The 21,034-nt window shown below is 32.4% G+C and overlaps 3 protein-coding genes and 1 long non-coding RNA gene across 9 annotated transcripts; 1 reads left to right on the forward strand and 3 right to left on the reverse strand.

Moving 5' to 3' along the window:
• Nucleotides 1-66: 66 nt before the first annotated feature.
• On the reverse strand, nucleotides 67-13,169 carry LOC126925375 (DNA-binding protein RFX2). Of its 4 annotated transcripts, none has more exons than XM_050740838.1 (17): nucleotides 13,022-13,169; nucleotides 8,208-8,518; nucleotides 7,789-7,969; nucleotides 7,455-7,499; nucleotides 7,020-7,125; nucleotides 6,860-6,959; nucleotides 6,601-6,756; nucleotides 6,138-6,269; nucleotides 5,675-5,856; nucleotides 5,115-5,585; nucleotides 4,919-5,040; nucleotides 4,750-4,847; nucleotides 4,539-4,694; nucleotides 4,252-4,454; nucleotides 4,021-4,174; nucleotides 3,889-3,940; nucleotides 67-3,810 (listed from the first exon to the last, which is right to left on the reverse strand). In XM_050740838.1, the coding sequence occupies exons 1-17, from the start codon at nucleotides 13,137-13,139 to the stop codon at nucleotides 3,767-3,769; spliced, it is 2,631 nt and encodes an 876-aa protein (XP_050596795.1). In that variant the 5' UTR covers nucleotides 13,140-13,169; the 3' UTR covers nucleotides 67-3,766. The 4 variants fall into 4 exon arrangements, with proteins under 4 accessions (XP_050596795.1, XP_050596794.1, XP_050596797.1 ...); XM_050740837.1 differs by having other exon boundaries at nucleotides 7,789-7,981; XM_050740840.1 differs by lacking the exon at nucleotides 13,022-13,169 and adding an exon at nucleotides 8,953-10,623 and having other exon boundaries at nucleotides 7,789-7,981.
• A 497-nt stretch (nucleotides 13,170-13,666) lies between these two features.
• On the reverse strand, nucleotides 13,667-14,120 carry LOC126925395 (uncharacterized). Its single transcript, XR_007713919.1, has 2 exons — nucleotides 13,974-14,120; nucleotides 13,667-13,897 (listed from the first exon to the last, which is right to left on the reverse strand). It is a non-coding gene; the product is annotated as an uncharacterized LOC126925395 (long non-coding RNA).
• LOC126925385 (sorting nexin-7-like) lies at nucleotides 13,969-17,015 on the forward strand. Of its 2 annotated transcripts, XR_007713917.1 has the most exons (8): nucleotides 13,969-14,220; nucleotides 14,379-14,534; nucleotides 14,637-14,747; nucleotides 14,857-15,021; nucleotides 15,096-15,291; nucleotides 15,367-15,641; nucleotides 15,720-16,138; nucleotides 16,356-17,015. XR_007713917.1 is itself a non-coding variant. In XM_050740870.1 (7 exons), exons 1-7 carry the CDS (start codon nucleotides 14,056-14,058, stop codon nucleotides 16,077-16,079), a joined length of 1,428 nt encoding a protein of 475 aa, XP_050596827.1. In that variant the 5' UTR covers nucleotides 13,970-14,055; the 3' UTR covers nucleotides 16,080-17,015. The 2 variants fall into 2 exon arrangements, 1 of the variants encoding a protein (XP_050596827.1); XM_050740870.1 differs by having other exon boundaries at nucleotides 13,970-14,220; nucleotides 15,720-17,015.
• Nucleotides 16,069-21,017, reverse strand: LOC126925373 (uncharacterized). 2 transcript variants are annotated; one of them, XM_050740835.1, is made up of 10 exons: nucleotides 20,840-21,017; nucleotides 20,320-20,438; nucleotides 19,969-20,214; nucleotides 19,744-19,859; nucleotides 18,284-19,669; nucleotides 17,994-18,203; nucleotides 17,801-17,910; nucleotides 17,509-17,723; nucleotides 17,187-17,443; nucleotides 16,069-17,122 (listed from the first exon to the last, which is right to left on the reverse strand). In XM_050740835.1, exons 1-10 carry the CDS (start codon nucleotides 20,999-21,001, stop codon nucleotides 17,037-17,039), a joined length of 2,907 nt encoding a protein of 968 aa, XP_050596792.1. In that variant the 5' UTR covers nucleotides 21,002-21,017; the 3' UTR covers nucleotides 16,069-17,036. The 2 variants fall into 2 exon arrangements, with proteins under 2 accessions (XP_050596792.1, XP_050596791.1); XM_050740834.1 differs by having other exon boundaries at nucleotides 19,738-19,859.
• Nucleotides 21,018-21,034: the final 17 nt, after the last annotated feature.

Below are 21,034 nucleotides of genomic sequence, written 5' to 3' on the forward strand. Positions count from 1 at the left end.
TAATGAAAAATTCTCGTCAACTAAATGGCTTATGATAACATCACAAATTAGATAACAAACGCAATCTTACAAGTTTTAAACATATATTTATTATTCAATTTTTTGTGATTCGCACATTCACACAGTTCTTAGAGCTTCTTACACCTCACATAATTTATATAAATTGTTTATCGTTTTGAGCTGCATTCAGTAAAAATAATCTTATTTAAGCAGTAATGAATGACACTCGACTTGTGCAAATCTGGAGGTATCAAAATATTTTCTTTAAGTTATAAGGAAAACGATACTTTTACTTTTCCTCTCTCAAGAGTATCTTAATTTTCTTCTTTTTCGTTTGTTCTCAGTGTTCATCTCTTAACAACGTAGTAAATCTTTTTTTCTGTCTTACAATTGGAATTATTTAAGGCCGTCTTCTTTCGCAACATAGGAAACTGTGTTAAGTTTGATCTTTTATCATCAACAACAAGACTACAATTGCTTGCACTTTGTGATAATTATGTGAAACTTACGAACAGCGATTCTATCTAAGAAGTACAAAGTACAAGTAAGTATCAATGAATACAGAACCGTGCAAAACATTTCTTTTTGTATAGTATCGTTTTTGTATAATATAATAAGACATTTCTATTTGATTTTGATTTTTAAATGCTGCATTTTGAAAATGAATTCGTTTAACACACATTTCTATATTCAATCATACTTGCCATCATTGCATGAATTCTTATTGACAAAAAAAGAAATATAGAAATTTCTTAAAAAGCCATTCTTATGCTAAGTACACATATCATTAATTTTTACATGTATAAGCTCATTATAGTTATGGAAATATTCTATCCTTTCCTTTTGCACACAAATAATATAATGCGCAACCAATGGTCAATTTACTGTGTGATACTCAATCCCTGTTCTCGACTTAAATCTATAAAAAGTTTGACTAGTGTATATATGCAATACTTTTATACAATAAATAAATAAATATATATATATATATAAATATATATATATATATATATTTGTATCCTATTCTCGTTAAAACTATTTACGAACATCGCAATGTAATAAATTTGATCAGTATTTAGTACCCTTTATTATGACCTTTAACAAAGTGAATTTTACTTTGGAAGAAATCTTTTTTTGCAAAAAAAGTCGTTTAAATAAATTTAAAAGAAATAACCGCGATTTTTTGCTCGATACAATATTTTTATAAAATGCATTCATTTCCTTTCATACATTCATTTAATTCTCTTTTCTACTCCATCACTTTGAAAAAACTTCCTAACTCTTTTTTACAAAATAAAATGCTATAAAAGAAGCCCTAAAGGAAGAGCATAACTATCTGTCCCATTCATCTTGGTCGTTTGGTCTCGATTCTTTATATAATCAAGATACAATAAAAAAATGTTCGTTTCTTTCTTGTATGAAATAAAAGGCACCAAGTTTTGCCAAACATTTAGTTTGTTCATAGGAGTTTCTATCTTTCAATTTAATATTGAATAAGAATATCATCCTACAGTGGATTTAAACATTTATGCAATTACTCATTTCCTACATTTCGAGATACGTTCTGACAGGATTTCTCTTGGAAAATCAAGCAATTCGTATATTTTTACATAATAATTCTCGATTTCTTGTAAAATACGTAACGTGCTTTCACAAAGTCTAATTAAACAATCTATATAGCAATGTTTTGCAATAAAAAATATGTTTACATCATCAATTTTGTATTTGAGTAAACTCGCATGCAGGTAGTAATAATTTTGAAAGATAATCTTTTAATATATTCAATATTCATTTCCGTAAATGTGCAAGCATTAATTGAAGTTTACTTCAGTGCAAATTTCTCAAATAAAGTACTTTTGTTTTATAAATATAGAATTATTGGAGTAATTTTCTGACATTTAGTAATAACCATAATAAGCAAATTACTGAAAAAATATGTCAAAACAAGTACACATCAATTTCATTGAAACTTTGTACTTCTCTCAAAGTATATAATAGTGTGTGTATATATTTGTTCATGTCACTAAATATATGGAATAAATGTACAATATGACATAAAATATGAGAAATTCAGAAATATCAAACTTTTTATGGAAACAAAACATAATAATAGCTATAAGTTTTTATGAACCTACAGTGTGCAACAAATTATACTCTCTCTTTCTCTCTCTCCCTTTCTCTCAATATACACTAAAATGCTTAGAAATAAACATATCAAATTAGAATATAAGTCTTTTGGTATCATATCGTAAGTCATAAATAATTATAGTATATCTCCATTAATTCAACTAATTTCCACATTTAGGAAGTGGCTGTGATATATATAATTAAATCTAATTATAATCATAAGTGATAAAATCATTATGTAACACGAAATCCAATTTCTAGGCCATCAGGCTGAATAAATACAATAAATGATGAAATCATACATAAAAAAAAAAGTATGTGTGTTTTCAACTTTTGTAACAACTTACATATTTTGACATGCTTTCATAAAATAATACATATATAACAAAAAAGTGTAACATGAAATTCACAATGTATACTTAAAATTTAGTTAGTTTTTACTACATAGATAAGTTACTTGAGTGTCTACAAATACAAATCATCTTCTGTAGTTAAATATATTAAAATTATGTAATAAATGCGAAATATGTTTGAAGACACTCACAGTTTTCACTGATACAATTTGCAATTTTATGTTCTTCTTTCTCTTTCGTATTAAATTTCAACAACTGTGCAATTCTCTGTCATACCATTCATATATATACATTTAATGTAAGAACTGTAATGTATATTCTATCAGTAAATCAAAACGATTATATTATACCATTACATTCGCCACTTTTCTCATCGCTGTTTTGTACTATTCGTTTAAAAGTACTGAAAGAATATATATAGAGTATAACACACAGACGGCTTACAACAGAACTTTTTTACGCAGCTTGATGTATAATTAATAAATTGCATTAAAAAATATGAATGTCGGAAATTTTTAAAACTGTTATCGATTATACCATTATAGTAATCTAATTTGAATTTGCTCCAGTAGGAACAGTTACTTTTCTTACTCTTTCTTTTAACAATACCGTCGACGGGGCGGATCTTGTAAAATGTTACTCAATTATTTGTGCAAAATAGAATACGTCGATATGAATTCTAGGAGAAAAAATTTTCTCCATAAAAAAATGTTCTCTTTCCGACTATTTTCTTTTGCACAAACTGATGTTTGTTATTTTAAGCTCACTCGACTTAATTTTCATGTAACATGCTAAAAAGTAAAGTACATTAGGTAGTACAAAGTTCAAGTTATTAGTGGTAAAGTTTAAGAATTTTCGGAATGCTCGGAAGCTTCAAAGGAAACGAAATTTATAGTCGAGTAAGCTTTCAATATTGAATACTATAAGGGCATGATAAGTTCATGGTCCCATACACATTTCAAGGATGTTTCGACTAGATGATACATTAATGTACTAAACATCGTGCCAGCGATACGTTATACTTGCATCATATACTCGTATGAAACGAGATTGCATTACATATTCCTACACATTATATCACACAAACTTACTTAGATTGTATATATCCTGGGTGTTCGTTATGCAAAAATCTTCTTTGTTCAAGTCATAATACAATAAGATCTCATCTTATATAAAATTATAATTTATGGGACTAGTGTGTTAGTAGGCCTGCATGCTCTTGTGCTAACGTTCCATTCTCAGGTGCTACTGGCTTATTTTCAAAACTAAAAGACGTAGGCACGCAGTTAGCTTAATTTCATACGCTTTGGTTGAGTCGTGTTTGACGCATCTAAAAAAACATTTCTAAATTACAAATTCCCTGTAAATGGATAAAATTCATGAAAAGTATTAAGCAAACATAACTTACCTCCATTAGAAGTGGCCCCAAACGCGCTAACTAAAGAGCAATTTTGACTTTTCTGAAAGAAAATAAAAACAGCTATTAATCCAATAATCATTAAAAATATTATATCTTACATTGTCTGACAAGAATACATACATCTCCCATTACTGCTATTGGAGTTGTCCCTGTGGCAACTGCTACTTGATGCTCAATCAAATAAAACATATACTCATCGTATAATAATCGAATTAGATGAAAAGATCCGAAACTTGCTGCGCTTCTTAAAGTAAGGTCACGAATAACCATGGAACTATTGAATGATTAATAAAATAATAATCAAAGATATAAGGAATTAATCGTAATCTTTTATATATTTGAAATAATTACCTATAAAAGGACCATTTGAGCAAAAATTGTCGAGCGGCCTTTGCAAATGTTGGCTTTTCCTCGAATGGTTTAAGAACTTGAGTTACAACGCTCTTTAACCAAATTGCCCAATCTTCCAATGAATTTTGTTGTTGTAATGTTACCTTAAAGTCTGCTTCCAGACGTTGTACCATTGCGTAATCGCATTGGCATACCCACGAAGCCTGTAAAATATACACATATGTATCTTTCAGTGTTAGAAGAGGTACACTTTATATTAAATTACTAAGCCTTAATAAATTAGATACCTGTTCTTGCACATTATGAAAGTCAACGCGATTCAGATCAGCTAGCATTTGATTTATTTGACTAGAATTCTGAAGCACTGCACGTGCAGCTTGAGCAAGATGATTCAATGATGTATAACGCCTTAGTGTCTGAGCAAACGCAGATACAGCAGTCAACTAAAATAAAATATTGTTAAAAAAGATATAATTCTTCATTATTTTTTAATACTACCTTTATTTGAGTCATTTCTTCAGGGCAATCAGCCATCGCTGACGTCAACCACGATTCTAGTCCTTTTGCAAAATTTCGGATAGATTGTGTTAATGAACCTGAAAATTGTACATCAATTGTTACCGTAATGATATTACAAATATATAATGGCGTGATCAATTCAACTCACTCGGTATGGGTCGCAACACATTAGGCATTAGTACTTCAACTAAATTTTGATAAAATGTATAATCAACTTTTCTTATGAAATCTTGAACTTCTGAACATTTACACATCTGATATAACTTAGTCCTAAATAAACAGTATAAAATGTCTTAAAATCTTTTTCAGAAATTTCTTTAAAAAATCGAGTATAAAAATCTTACTTTGATAAATATTTTTCTTCCTCACATTCATCACCATTATTATTGTCCTGGCTACGCCAAAATTCTCTCCAAAGACTTTCTACAGTAGCGAACTCAAAGTTGAGAACAGCATCTAAAAAGGCTTCACAATGTTCTCTGTATATACTACGAAACGTATCAATATCCTCTAACGTGCAATCTTCCGGAAGGGACGAACCATGTCCAACTATTATTTCTGGAAATTCTGGAATAGCACCACTCGCCTCACCCAGATATTGATGATATTGTGGCGGCGAATTGTTCGAAGAAATGTTCGTATTCGAATGCGCATTGTTCTCATATGTAGTATCTTGTTTTTGGTTCACGAATTTGAATCGTTTCGTTTGCGAATTTGTACCATGTTGCTGACGCGGTGTTCCATCTTCATTTAACATGACTAAAGGAGAACTGGGTTTAACACGAATTCCATAATAATGATACTTTGAGTTTCCCCTGTGGAAGATGATAGTGATTAAAACATAATCATTTACAATTAAAATACAATGCAGAGTGTATTTAGAAAAAACAATAAAGTCCTTTACCTTGTGCCCAATCGTCTGGTTCTTAAACCCAAAAAAACGGAACGTATTAATTTCCCAAAACTTGCAGCATTTACAGGATCTAACTTATTTTCGGAACAGTGACGTAGATAATGATTGTAAAGTGTGGATCTTGGAAGAGAAACACCATCTGCTGTTTCATAATTTTCAAGCAACCAATGAACCTGATTACATAAAATTCATTATAAACTTCAGAATCATATTATTAACGAACAACAGATATATAACACTATATACATGAAAAATCAGAAAATAAAATGCTAGTTCAAACTACATAACACCCACACATGCTAGTAGTATTTATGTTAGAAAAAATCTTTCTTGCATTATTGGCGAATCAAATTAAATTTTGAGCTTGTATAAAGCACCTCTAGAGAAGCAGTTTTGCATGCTACAACAAATTAGTACAGCTAAGCTTACAAATAGAGATTATGTATCAGCTTACTGTTGCTTGGGAAACTCTAGTGGCATGCGTCATATTTGCAGCTGCTGCTGCAGCATCTTCCACGGTGACAGCAGTACTTCCTGAATTACCGCTGATCAAGTATGCCCCTCCACCCCCGCTAACCACAGTTTCCTATCAAACACCCAACATACCAATACCACATTAAATCCCAATTTCGAAAAAGTAGCTTCATTATAGATCACCATTCGCTATTTAATATTCTAGAGCAACTTGATACAAATTTATATTATATAAAAAAAGAGTGTATATATATATATATATATATTGTCTACATATATATATATATATATATACATATATATATACATATACATATATATTGCATACATATTATATACATATATATATATATATATATATATATATATATATATACACAGTTTTGCAAAATTATAAAGAAATTGAAAGCAATGGGAACCATAAACATGCATTGCTATCTTACCGCATTTTCTGTCTGTGGACTAGCACGTGCAGCAGCTGCAGATATTAACGCGTGTGCTGTCGGATCCCCATCTACAACACTCTGTTGAATAAGGTACGTGCCATTGCCCTGGGATAACAATTGTCCAGTTGTAGAATTTGAACCCTGACCAGTAACCTACATGCAATGAAATATTATTCACGATAATACTAAAAGCCACACATTACGCTAGAATTACAGTTACATCCATTAATAGCAGATAAGATCTTTTATAAATTACCTGAGCATAAGTTACTGGTGTGGTTGCTGGTGTGTAGTACTGACTGGATGCAGGAGTATACATCGCTCCTGCTTCTCCAACAGCATATACAGGGTATGTCCTATGAATGATGAATTATAAAATTTAGTGGAACGATTGAATATAATATTGATATACTTACATCTGGCCATTTGTCGGTATATACGTAGAACCATCCCCCTCAACATATTGGACATAGGTAGGATGAGAAACCGACTCGGACCCCACCGCTTCCGGTTCACCAGACACTGAAACAAACGCGATATATTTCAATATATTTATATAGACAACACTTTCACACGAATTAAGCTTCGTGAAATGCATAATATTTAGGAGTTACGCAGCTGTATCTTGCCAATCACTAGAAAAAATAGAGTGCATTTAAGTAAGCTCTTCCACTCTTAAAATAAAATTTAATTTTAATTTATTTTTCTTTATTATTCATCCATATAAAAAACGTACTATAACATGCAAAATTAATTAATGCATATTAACAAATAATACATAACTTTTTTACAAGTATGTTGTACATTAGTAATGAAATAAATAATGCATGCTAATTATATTCTGCCCTCACCTACTGCCGTTGTGAGGGACGCGTAGGATGGTGAGTCACTGGTGCCTAGTGTGGTCAGAGTAGAAGAACAGAGGTGCATGTTTTTCAGCAGCATGGAAAGGGCCAAATCTCTACTCAAACACTATAATTTTTTTTCAAACTGATCCTGATACTCACCCCTAACATATACTTATAAGGAGTCTCTCGACAACTTATCACGATTTCTTTTTATATACATCAACGGTATTTTTTAAAACCAAGTTCTCAAATTTGAACATTTTGCAATTTTCGACTCGGCAATCGGCAATTTTGCGACTAACAGCTGAATTGAAATTAACTTTGGCTCAAAACGCACCTGTTACTGTAATAAAATGCGGAGATCCACTGACAATGGTACCAGCAGACGTGGATGCAGCGTCAGAATCAACAAGAGTATGCTGACCAGAATGGGTAGTATTCACTACAACTTGTGCTGTAACATGCGCTGGAGTACCTGTTGAGCCGTTGGAAGAGTCTGCAGCTGTTTCAAGCGGATCCTGAACCAATAACTAAATTATTATTTATAGTATGCATGTTCTCATGATCAACGGTAAATTTCTATATAATAATATAAATATTTAACACAGCTTCTTCATTTCCAATAATATCAAACATATATATAATTGATAAATATAAGGTTCCATACATCATGACAAAAATTTCTTTAAAACTTCTTTAAAAATGGAAATCTTTTAGCAAATAGAGAATTTACTAATACTATGTAGTTGAGCAAACCTGTATAGGTTGTAGATTATTTGGACTGGAAGGATCAGGGCTGGTAACAACAGTAATAAGTTGCTGTCCCCTCGTAGACTGACTCTGTGCTGCATTACCACTGCCACTGGAGCTGGAAGTAGTCACGACAACAACGCTTGGCTTAGGTTCCACCCCCACGGTTGTAGAGCTACCCCCACTGTTATTAGCTCTGGTGGATGCTGCGAGGGCATACTGGGCTCCTGTCGTAGTCATGGCAATCACTCCTTCACCTCTCTCTACTCCCACTGTATCACCACTACTGCTACCTCCCCGTTTATGAAGGGAAGAATCTGTAGACGTATACATATACAAATGCAATAAATATCAATAATGTTCTCCAACAGACTCAGCATAGGAAGAACTGCTATAAATTCTTTCTATATGCTTATGGCCGTTCTATAGAATGCAATCACTAAAGAAATATAATTGATTGATAAATAAAGGAAGCAAAATTACTATAAAATCTATAGATTGTTACAAACTATTCCACTTGATAAGTATTATGTACTACTTTTTAGAAAGTTCTCAAATGAAAATGAGAAAGATAAATATTTCGTAAATGAATAAAAATTTTATGTATATTTTGCTATGTAGATATATTATACAATGTGCAAGAATGTATTGATTATTTTTTATATTATAACAAATACGATCGTGTATAAGTATCGAAAGAATAACAATATAGTAGAGTTAATCATTTTTATTATAATAAATTTCAGAATACATATTGTATACGTTGATAGGCAGAAGCAGGGAACATAATCGAACGGTGATACCCGCGAATCGGATGTTAGTTATAGCGATAGATTAACAGACACCCTAACCTACATATAAGAAGAATCGCCTACGTAATTTCTCGCAGGTGTGTAGCATTCAATAATCTATAGATCAAAGAGAAGCCTCAAAGAGCGCTCGAATGAAACACGGCATTGTCGTTTCGACGTATGTGTAACAAGATGTATTGGTACACCCTGTACCTGTAGGGTGACAGGTACCAAACAATGTTTCAAAGGGAAGAAAACGAAAGGGCGAGGGGTAGTGGCTAAAATGTAGCATACGCGTGGATGGACATAGAACTCTTGTCAAGGGGATTGAAAGCATCGATAGGAAAGGTCGGATCATAGGTGCAATTAGAGAGTATTAAAACTCCCTGCTGATCAATAGCAATAAATTTTATAATTAGCCTACGTACCCGTGAAAAAGTTTCGATGGTACAAAAAAAATAGGATATAGAAATTTTTATTGTATATTCTATTGAAAAAAGATATATTAATTGTTTTCTTTGCAAATATAATATCAACATAAAACTATTAAGACACTATTAATGTAATAATTCATTTGAGAAAAAAATATATGAAAAATATATTATTTGATATCAGGTATTATGTTATTCTAGAAAATGGTGGTTTCATTAGAAAGCATACTGTGTATGCACCTGGCCTCTGTTATGCATGACTGCATGACTGATGCCTGAAAGTGTTCTGTAGCACACCTTATTTGTTATTTTACATTGCATGTTTCCCATATATAATATCACATATATTTATATACTTTCAAATATCTTAATATTACAAGTCTTATCTTACAAACATAATCTATACATTGAACAAGAAACATTGCAGTACTTGAAATTTTAAGTTTATTACAGCATCATTTTTAAAATAATTAGATGGCTGAAGGTGGGCTTTTTCTTTCATGCTTCAAGAAGTACATTGATAAGCCCATTTTAATTAAATGCTACACAGGGTTCCAAATATTAGATATCCCCCAGGTAGGGTGCACAATAAAATCATCAAAGCGTAATGCAATAGGGGAATATATAAAGCAAGAAATCTGCAATGATTTTCTCTGTGGGAGAAATTAATTAATCTTTGCTACAGCAAATACTTAGAAGATATACTGACCACAGAAAATATAACATTTTAAAACAAATGAAATTTTCAAATCAGAGGATTAATCTAATTGGTCCAGAGTCTTTTTCTGTAAATGTCTAAACAACCAAACGATTCATAGTCTTAACAGTGTAGTGTAAACATTTTCAACAAATCTTCACATAAAAAGACTAAACAGTAACGTATGAATGTCCATAGTACGATGACTCTGCATTAAGAAATATAATTACAAAACATGAAAAAATTCTCAGAACTATAAATCGCAGTTATTTGGATAATTCAGCTTACAACTATGAATAATCAAATTGTATCAACTGTCACTATACAAATACATATTGCAGATGATAAAATTAATAATATAGTAGAGTTTGATAAGACGCTAGTACGCTGTATGTTCGAACACGTTACGTTCTGTTTTCCGTAATCGTGTTTGGAAAATTCTATGAACACGCGCACAAACAATAGTAATTAGAATCGTAAGAATGCGCGGTTCATACGTTTCTTTTTTACTCACCTGTCTTCATGAATGGCGTGTACTTTCAACACGACGCCCGGACGCACTTGCGCGACCGAACGTGTCCCCCCACGTATTTCAATCGGGCTTTTCCCGTTCAAGGAACTGCCGTAGTTGTCACCCAGGAAACCACGCGGACAGCCAAGGCACCGTAGAAGTGGAAAAGCGGAGCAGCACACTCCGACAAACCTGTATATTTTGTTGTCGACGGCTGGTCGGAGTGTTGGTTGTCTGCTGCTGCGGTCGCCTTGACTACGGCATCACTGCCCGCGTCACAACCAGTACCGTACCTAATCTTCGTTTACCTTAGGGTGTTATAACTTCCCTATACATATATACAAAACAACCAATACTACAAACTATCACTATCATTTATGCCCTTTCAGAATATACTCTTTTATGTTTTTAAATTTTATTTTTTCAAATCAATGTTTTCTGATTAAGCTCACTATTTTTTCTAAATATTATTAAATTCGCTCTTCTCCTTCTCATTCTCTCTCTATACATACGCTCACAGAAGTATTCGAATATCCTTAGGAACTGTTATGTATATATTATAAAAAACATTTTGAAATTTCATTATTACTACAGTGAAACGTGACTATCGTGATTCATATTGGTAAAATTTGAGACGGATCTAAAAATATGCATAAGAGTTGCAAGATATTTATTGGAAACATATACTTTGCAAGGATGAGCACAGTATTAACAATCAATTATTTTCTATATTAATAAGCCATAATATTTTACCAGACCATCTTTAGCACTAATTTTATGTTTAAGACTACTATTCATTTTGTATACTAATTTTTTACTAAGTGTATGTTTGCAATAAATGTCTTGTAACTTTAATATACATTTTCAAACTCTTTTGATTTCAAACTCTATAATTATAATCACAATAATTGTGTCTCATTACAGTGCTAACAAATTTTCAAAAAGTTTTAAATAATGCGTATAATATATTCATAAAAAAAGTTTTGTGTTCAGTATTCAAATATTTTTGCGAGCTACTATATATATGTAATTCGCAAGATATAATAAGTAAATGTACTTTAGAATAAACGAAATGGTATTCGTCTTTTTTAACCATATTTTATTAAAATTTCGGCCATCTTCAAGTTCAATTTGATAGACAGTGAACTTAATTAGTACTAGCTTTTGTGTATGTTACATGATCAAGCACTTCTATCGCGACCATAGTTAAAATCATCTTATAAGTTACATATCCCGCAATACACAATGATATTTAGTAATTGGACTGCGGATTTTTATGTAAATTTATATTTTTGAGAATATAATTTAAAAAGTAGAATCTCAGTAAAAAATTCTTTTAACTATCAAGTATTACAGAAGGCACTATACTTTGAATACTTTATACATATTTTCGTATTACGTGCATTTTGTACAATTCTACGCTTTCAAATTTTTTATAAATGCATAAAAATCCGCGTCTATTAATAGTCAATTAAAATCGAGTAAAAAATTATTCTTACAGAATAATCATGAACCGGGTCTATAGAATTATTGATACGCCTATGAATAATGTCGCGCGTGCCCTTCTTCTACATTAACAGTCGGACTCGATTAAATCACTAAAATCTATAACATTCGTTTAGATAAGATTTTACTCAAGCTTTTTTTCTATAGGAATCCCCTTTTCGAAAAATGGCAAATGTAACTCATAAATAGAAACTGTGTTACATAGCAGTTAGTGTATGTGTGCGCAATCGCATATCAATGCGTAGCCTATATGTGATACCGACAAACTGCATTATGACATTTGCTTTGCTCCGATGAATAATCATTTAGATTAGCCGCTGATTTTTACTCGATTGCATATGCAATATGTCAGAGTATCTTTAATTCATCTTAATCTGCATTTAATTCGTTTGAATCAATCGATCATACAAATACACCGCGCTTTCACGTGGCGCGCTGTTCGAAATTGTCGAAGAATGAGAAATTGTAAATAACTGACCAATCATGCACAAATATAATTACTAGATTGCGGATTTTTATACATCTATGGGAAATCTAATGATACAAAAATACATCATGACGCACAATGCATATAATGTGCAAAGAAATATAAAATATCCAAAATAGAATATTTACTATAACATTTGATAGTAGATGAAACGAATTTCTATTTAAATTAGAAATTTGATTGGAATTTTATCTCTTTAGTTATGTTCATAAAAATATAAAAATGCATAAAAGTCCGCAGTCTATTATCGTAACAAAAACGAATAACCCGAATAAGATCTTCCTAAAACAATTAAATACGTTTACACTCAATGACAAAGATGTTATATTTTAAATAAACTTTCGCTGCACGTTTAACCTTCTAACAAGTGTAGGAAATATGTAAATGTAAAACTTACTTGACAACAAATTTTGAGATCGATAATAAATAATCGGCAATGAGGATTCTTCCGCCATCATTATGGAATATCTCTTGGAAAAAATGGAATTGTATTCGTCTTCTTCCTGCCACTCCATACTTTCGCGAAGTACACGCCAAAGTTTTAGAGTTTTAATCGCGGGAAAATCTGTCGACTGTATCCCGAGATACGGTTTCCACGGGCGTAAATTATTTGCTCTTTATTCCAGAATGTCGTAAATTTTTTCAACCACGCTTTATAACAACCGAAGATCAGATTATAGTTCTTCAATTACAGAGAGAACAATATACGATTTTTCTCTTATAAGAATCTAGTAAGAGAAAAAGTGCCCATAAATTATAACACTTATAGATTGTAATGTGGAACAATGATTAATTTGATTACGTGAAAATTAATTATATTCAAAAAAAAAGGATGGTCAAAAAATACCAAATTCGTGTTCCTTCAGACATCTAAAATTCTAGTCAGGCATCGGGCAGATAAAGGTACAACCAATATTTTATCGAAGAAATGTCATCTAAATAAAGAAAGGATGAAATATAGTAGCAATTCTTCGTATTCAATATATTCTCTCTTGTTTTAAAAGTAAGTTATAGTATAACTATAAAAACATATTTCATGGAATATTTGCCTTAATTTGTCGCGTTTTATTAATTAACAATTTGAGCAATATGTTTTTACAAATCGTTTGGAAGTTATCATCATTTGAAGTCAGAAAGTTCTAATTCGTCTTTTGGAGCACCGTCAACTTCATCTACATTTCCTCCAGCTTTCCCATCATATTTATTATAAATAATTGTACTTTTATGATAACTTAAAACTTATAGAATGACATCTTATTAGGATTTTAGAGACCTGAAAAGATACAGATTCATCACTTTTTGTTGACCACTCTTCAGTTTTTAAAACATGATCAATGTGCGTATCTTACTCGTGATTGACCTAATGCTGCGCATTGTGACGCAGGACGCAGTGCTGTTAAAGCTGTGTGTCTGTTGCTTGACAGTTTAAAGATGATGACTTCTTCGGAAATCGAGGTAGAGAACTTGAGTGAAAAGAATGTGGAAGATTCTGCAATTTTAGAAGTAAGCACAATGGCAGTCGGCGGTGTTATTAAGCAGGAAAGCCGCGATGTCGATTTTCTTTCGAATTGTAGCACGTCCGTCGAGGGTTCTGTGGTGAGGATATAACCTGTAATATCTTTGACAGTCACTGCATTACAACGATACAGAAATAAAAATCATGAGTTTTGCATAATGTCTTACTGTATACAATTAATAGCTTTAATTATTTACATTTAATATCGTGTTTTATTTAATGCAACTTTTATTTCCAGATAGCTTCTCCCTCCATTGACAGTTTCTCTACTCTACCAGAGCAAGAAATATCAGATTTTCAAACAGATTCTAGAGATCTACAAGTAAAAGTAGACAATCCTCAGAAGCATCTTGAAACGCTTGAAACTTATATTACTTTTCGTATAACAACAAAAGTAAGTTTTATTTCAAGTTTACAGTTATATATCTGTAGAGGATGATAAACCAGCATTGATAAAGAGCATTGATAGAATGATAAACTTTTTGCATCTTTTTAGTCCATGAGACCAGAATTTGAGGAAGGAGAATACATTGTCAGGAGACGTTACAATGATTTTATTTGGTTGCGACAAAAATTAGTGGATTTATATCCTACACATATCATACCAGTGAGCCATTATACATTTCTGGACCATATTAACTCTATGTTTACTTACTTATCCCCAAGATAGTTTTATAACTTATGAGAATGATTAAATATTAATATTATTATTACAGCCAATGCCTGGAAAACATACGTTACTTGCTCAGTTAGATCGTTATTCCAAAGAATTTATCATAGCACGCATGAAGTTGTTACATGTATTTCTTAACAGAGTTGTGAATCATCCAATTCTCAGTTGTGACAAAAATCTGTACATTTTTCTGACTACTAAACCTGCAGTAAGAATATTTTTATCTCTTATATATTTATTTCTTCAATATACTTTTGAATATTGTACTTCGATATCTTTTAGGAATTTCTTATACATCGTAAAAATCGTGGAAATGTTCTTGTTAAAATGACTGATTCTCTGCAAAATATCGCAAGTACATGTACCATGAAACAACGTCATTTTGAATTTGAGCAAATTCGGGATTATTGTACAGCTCTTAGCGAAAAATTAGCAACTGTAGATAAAATAAATCATCGTATACATAAGGAAAGACAAGGTATAACCAAAGATTAATTGACTCGTTATATTAATTACTTTTCATTATGATCTCAATTAAATTATGTTTTATTAGACTACTTGCTGGAATTGCATCAATTACATCCAATTTTCACCTTATGGGCAACTTCAGAGCCAGAATTAGCTTCCTTTCTGTTAGCTATTGCTAAAGCAATAGAATGTAATGCAGTGGCTCATCAGAAACTCTTAGAAAATGTAACGAACGAGGAACGAGAATACATTTCATATGTAGATGCAGTTAGAAATGCTTTATCCCGACGGGACTCAATGCAAATTGAATACGAAATGACCGTTGAAGAATTAGCAAAGAAAAGATTAGAGAAGGATCAGGTGCACTTTACATTTTATTTTTAAATGTATATATTATTAATAAATTGCGATATTTTATGATAGTAATTATTCAAATAGTTAATGGGTCATACGAGCGGTAATTCCTCAACCCAAAATTGGGGTGGATCGCTTTGGAAGGCAGAATCCCGTGACGAAAAATTAGAAAGACTCGGACAGACTATTCCACGACTAGCAAAGCAAACAGAATTATTGCAAGATCGTGTAGAATGTGCGAACGAAAATCTCCGAAGTGATTTACAAAGGTGGAACGTTGAAAAGCAAATGGATTTGAAAAATATGTTAATTTCAATGGCAGATCGACAAATTCGACATTATCAACAGTGTATGAATGCATGGGAAGAAATTCTCACTGGTTTGAAACTGGATGGAATAGGATCCGAAGTTAGCGTAGGACCACCTATCAAGATTCCCGTTTGAATTCTATAATCTTTCACTTTCGTACATACAGATAGTAATTATCTTATGCATTTATAAAGGTAAGAAACTTAAAGCCATCCTTCGCCAGTAATGACAAATATTTTATTGCATTTAAGAAACTGATCTTTCCAGTTTCATCGTCACTGCTTCAGCAAATTAAATAACTTTATCTCTCAAATCTTAAATGTTTTTTGTAGAAAGTACAATCGGTACTTATATACATTACAATACAGTGATTAGTCGCACACGTTGTGCACATTTATATATGTATTTCAGTTTTTCAGATATAAAAAGGTTTATGGTAAAATGGCTTTATAATACAACACGGTTACGCGAAGTTAACGCGAAAACGTAAATAAATGTATTTAATTCTACAAATCTAACTAGGGCAAATTTTAGCATAAAAAATTAATTAAGAAGTATGTTGAGATATATTTTTCCTTTGCTAATTAATTTTGGGACCAAGTACTAAATAATTTGTTACTAGTTATTCCATTTCTTTGAGACCATATACAATACATTCATTGACAATCAGTTCTTAGTTACTTATATCTGGTAATTACCAAAGTTTATCTATAATATATAGATAATCAATATATAGCGCTAGAATATAATTTACAAAGTTCAAGCAATCCGCTTGTAATATTCGTTGTATTATTATTCAGTACCTTTAGTCTACGTCATTAAGTTTGGAACAATCCATTATAGCGGCACTTAACAATCAACTTATTTAGGTAGTCTCGTGAAAAAAGCACAGTAAGAATCTATACAACGTGTTACATCTGTTGCTATTCACGCTTGTAATTAATAATTTTTTGAAATAGTATCATAAGTGTATGGGGTATGTTTCCAATACATTCAGTATATTGTACACGCTATCTTATTGATGATGAAACTCATAGATTTGTAACACTAAATAAATTATTGTTTGCGACATATCGTTTAGTCGATAATTATTTACTCGATCGAAGAGTAATTTGGCATCGGTGTTATGTAAAATTCCACCAGGTTATCCAAATCATAAAGTCTAGTTATAGATTCGCCTAAAAAATATATCATGTATTTTTTATTTTTTAAAATAATGTTTACTTCATTTGGAACGCTTACCTGCCAAAGTCATTTCATTATGCAAAAATCGTACTGTGTGCGCATATGGTTGTTGTATCTTTTCCCTTAATTTTGGCGCTAAACGTCTAGTCGGGTTCCATAATGGACTACGAAAATTTGGAACGTTCATACAATTTGGCTTCCACGATTCGGTTTTTACTTCTTCCAATGGTAATATATCAGTTATTCTATATTGACTTGTATTAATGTTCCATGTGAATTTGCATCCCACTTCATACTGTGTTCTCTCTTGAGAGCTACATTTCACCAAAATAAGTATTTGAGGTATAATGAAAATTCTTGAACATAAACTAGTACGAACCATTGAGTTTGACTACTAATTTCACTAGCCTGTATCTTCATTATTAATAGACAGATAATGTCACCACTTAACGCGCACACATCTATTATTTCTATATCATAATCACTACAGTGCCAATATTTCTTTTTAAATCTCATACAAATCCAGTCTGCAATATGATGAGAGAACGTTTCAATATCGAAACTTAGTTGATTTATCGAAACGCATGGTACTATCTAAAAATTCAATAATTGTTCAAATTTATCGTATCAATAAAAATTGAATAAAATCATTCAAATTTTAAGCATAATACCAATTTTTCAGCTTTGCTATTGCTAATCATTTGCATTTGAACATAACCAGACCCATGGACATGCATAGGAAGCACACATTGGTAACTCACATATCCTCCTGTTTCCTCATCTGTAAAATGTATATATATATGGATGCTTATGCTTGTTTTGTTTTATCTTAATTACCAAAAAATAATAAAAATTATAATATACCTTCAACATCTGTAATAACTGATATCATTTCATCATCAAGTTCTATGTAACTTCTCTTGAAATGTGCAGTGCATTTTATACTAGGATACTGTAAATTTATTTTTGGAACTAATGGCGAGGAATTAACAGAATACTTATTAGAACGATCCCTACTTATGCCTCCATTGGGTAGTTGATTCTGATTCAATGGACGTAGCACATTCTTTTCCGCTAATAAATTAAAATAACATTATTGACTTCATCTATCAATAAGATCGAAGTGCTCCCTCGATATGGACAATTCAGTTTACCTGAATCGATGATTACATCATTCGACAAACCAATATCCTGAGTAACGCTGAAATCATCCGTTTCACTCTGATCGGAATCCACCCAATGCTTCTTACCGTTTGGCAGTGCGGGTGACATTGTAGGAGAGGACGATATCTGATGTATTGAACAGCCACGATGTTTGAATTGATCCCGTATGTGCTTGAAAGGAACTATGTTCTCCGCATCCTCAGTTTCGTCGCAGAACTCGTACTTCTTATCAGCAAGTCTTCGTTTCCGGAATGAGCTAAGCTTTTCACAAGTCTCTTGCGCTTCGTCCGTGAATTCATACGCCTTTTCAGCTTCGAGGATAAGCTTATGCGTAGCTCTTGTCCTTGACTGTGTCGAATTCACAATGGGAGGAGGAGAATGTAAATTAGATCTTTTGCGTGGACTTGGATGACGAAAGGATCGTGACACAGGAGGTGACATTAACCGCGAAGAACATGAAGAGGATGGACTTATAGAGACCGAATGAAGAGGAGAATTAACAGAACTGACATTACTGTCCTTTGAAGCACCAGGTTGAGGAGAATTAGAACGTTGACTGCGCGTGCTTTTATGACTAGACTCTGAATTCCGAGTTCTCAAGATGTCTGAGGGTGGCGTGAGAATTGGCGAAGACCATGTCATAGTCTTGAGATCAGAAGGAAGTCTTTGTGGCGTAGACCGTGGGGAACACGAGGGATGCTTCACTAGTGTGATCAGATCACTACCGATATTGAGTTCCTGGGACATGTCCTCACAGAAGTCCTGTAAGATTTTGTCTCTGACAGAGATCGCTTGCTGTTCGGTTTGTGAGATCGAAGGACTACTGTTTCGACATTTACACTCGATGCTGTCGGAACACTCGCACGGCTTAACACCTACGACGTCAGCAGACTTATTTATATCACAGGCACAGTCGCTTTGATTGCTGCTTGAGGTATTTAATGAATCACGACCTAACTTATCATCTAATTTAATTGGTTCTTCTAAAAAGTCATGTTCTATACTCGACTCGCATCGCGGCGATTGATCCACCGCGCATTCGAGTGTGCCTACTTTCTCGTCGGAACTCTCATAACGTTCCACTGTCTTCGTGTAATCCAATTCTTCAACATCACTCATGTCTAACGGCACTGTGTCGGGAATTACAGTATCCTGTTTATCGCTAGACTTCTGGTTTTTTGATTTTGGAATGTCCAAGTCCACCCTGAGCACATGTAAAAAGTTGCCTGTGTTAACTACCACATGATTCCAGTAATTCAAACAGACAGTAGCACGGAACCTAGGATATGGAGAAATTACTTCATAGGTGGTATGGACAGTGAGTCCATGTTGAAGACAATTACACCGTACACAACCATCCCAGTTTGCTGCAAGCTCTGTAAAAAATTAAACGAATATTTTTTAATTCACTGCAATGCATTTTATATGTGTAATGTTATATTACCTTCACCTTCTTCTTCATAGGACGCTGCTACTTTTAAACAGTCCTTACAATTTTCAAGAGATGGTACTGTAGTTATTGTTAAGTACGCTCTATCTGTTGGTTGAAGGTGTAGCCAATTTGTACTAGAAATTTATGTTTATTAATTACTTTTACTTACTTCATAAATTACTTAATTTACTTTGTAAATTTGAAGACTTATCTAATAAATGAAATAATTAAATGAAATCTTACCAAAGACCATGTATCACTAGTTTATTCCTCTCCAGTGGCCATTGAGATATAACAATACTAAGTTCTCTGTAGATAGTGTAATTACCAAAAAGCGTGACTTCTGCAACTTTACGTGCAACATGATTTGGAGTAAAGGCCCACCAATGTAACAAGTATTTGTACAAAGAGGTAGTGCCATTCACATCCATGGTATATGTGTATGTAAGTAAAAACTGACCACATTGTGTCAATCCCATTACAATGTGTCTTCAATAATAATAATTATTGTTATTACAAGATTCTCAATGAAGGAACATTTTCTCATTTTACTACATTTCCTCTGATATAATTTTACACACGCAATAAACATACCCTGCTTCAAGTGCTGATTTTGGCATTACATGTAATAATGGTAAATGTCTCCATGAAGGTACAGTAGCAAACAGTCTTTCGTCTGAGGCATAGTTGTGCGCTGATAAACAACCTCTGATCTGTAAAAATTAACATTTTTTTATAATACTCTCCTCGTCCTTCCTCTCTAATTAACAAATTTTAAGAAATCACTGTTGCTCTTATATTTTTTTAATTTCTATTTCTTATAGGTATCACATAGTCATTAATTCATTTAATTTACAGTAGAGAACAAACAAGAGAGATTAAAAAACTTCATGAGCAAGAACAAAAGCACATTTTTTCTTGCATCCATAAAATATTAAACACTATGTATCATTTAACAACAAGCATACAACACCAAGGAACAACTTAAATTTTCTTCCTGGACATGTCTTAATTGTTTTCCTTTTTTTTCACATTATCACAGAATTTTGGCAGTAATTTGGAGTCTGTCAATTTCATTAACGCTCGTAGCAAGTTGAAGGTTAAGCAACATTACCTCTCTTAAAAATAGCTTCTGTAATAAATGTCTTTTGCTGCGTCGATGAGACAGGCATGGTTTCCGACCTACTATCACGTATTCCGATTTTTCGGAAGTAATATCAGAGACCCATTCATAGCAACAATCTGAGGTAGTATCGGAAGACGATGCGTCCGCCATTTTTAAATAACCCTACTGAGATACTATACGCAT

This window comes from Bombus affinis, chromosome 16, assembly GCF_024516045.1.
Source record: "Bombus affinis isolate iyBomAffi1 chromosome 16, iyBomAffi1.2, whole genome shotgun sequence".
Classification (NCBI taxonomy): domain Eukaryota; kingdom Metazoa; phylum Arthropoda; class Insecta; order Hymenoptera; family Apidae; genus Bombus; species Bombus affinis.

Bases quoted from the DNA above. Each gene is read 5' to 3' on its own strand.
- LOC126925385 (XM_050740870.1), top strand. From the start codon at position 14,056: ATGATGACTTCTTCGGAAATCGAGGTAGAGAACTTGAGTGAAAAGAAT. The intron at 14,221-14,378 runs GTGAGGATATAA...TTTTATTTCCAG, and splicing joins CGTCCGTCGAGGGTTCTGTG to ATAGCTTCTCCCTCCATTGA. The intron at 15,022-15,095 runs GTAAGAATATTT...GATATCTTTTAG, and splicing joins TTCTGACTACTAAACCTGCA to GAATTTCTTATACATCGTAA.
- LOC126925373 (XM_050740834.1), bottom strand. From the start codon at position 21,001: ATGGCGGACGCATCGTCTTCCGATACTACCTCAGATTGTTGCTATGAA. The intron at 19,670-19,737 runs GTAATATAACAT...AATTTTTTACAG, and splicing joins CTATGAAGAAGAAGGTGAAG to AGCTTGCAGCAAACTGGGAT. The intron at 18,204-18,283 runs GTAAACTGAATT...TTAATTTATTAG, and splicing joins TGATGTAATCATCGATTCAG to CGGAAAAGAATGTGCTACGT.
- LOC126925375 (XM_050740837.1), bottom strand. From the start codon at position 13,139: ATGGAGTGGCAGGAAGAAGACGAATACAATTCCATTTTTTCCAAGAGA. The intron at 6,757-6,859 runs GTAATTTATAAA...CATTGCATGTAG, and splicing joins CACCAGTAACTTATGCTCAG to GTTACTGGTCAGGGTTCAAA. The intron at 6,270-6,600 runs GTAAGATAGCAA...GGTGTTTGATAG, and splicing joins GTCCACAGACAGAAAATGCG to GAAACTGTGGTTAGCGGGGG.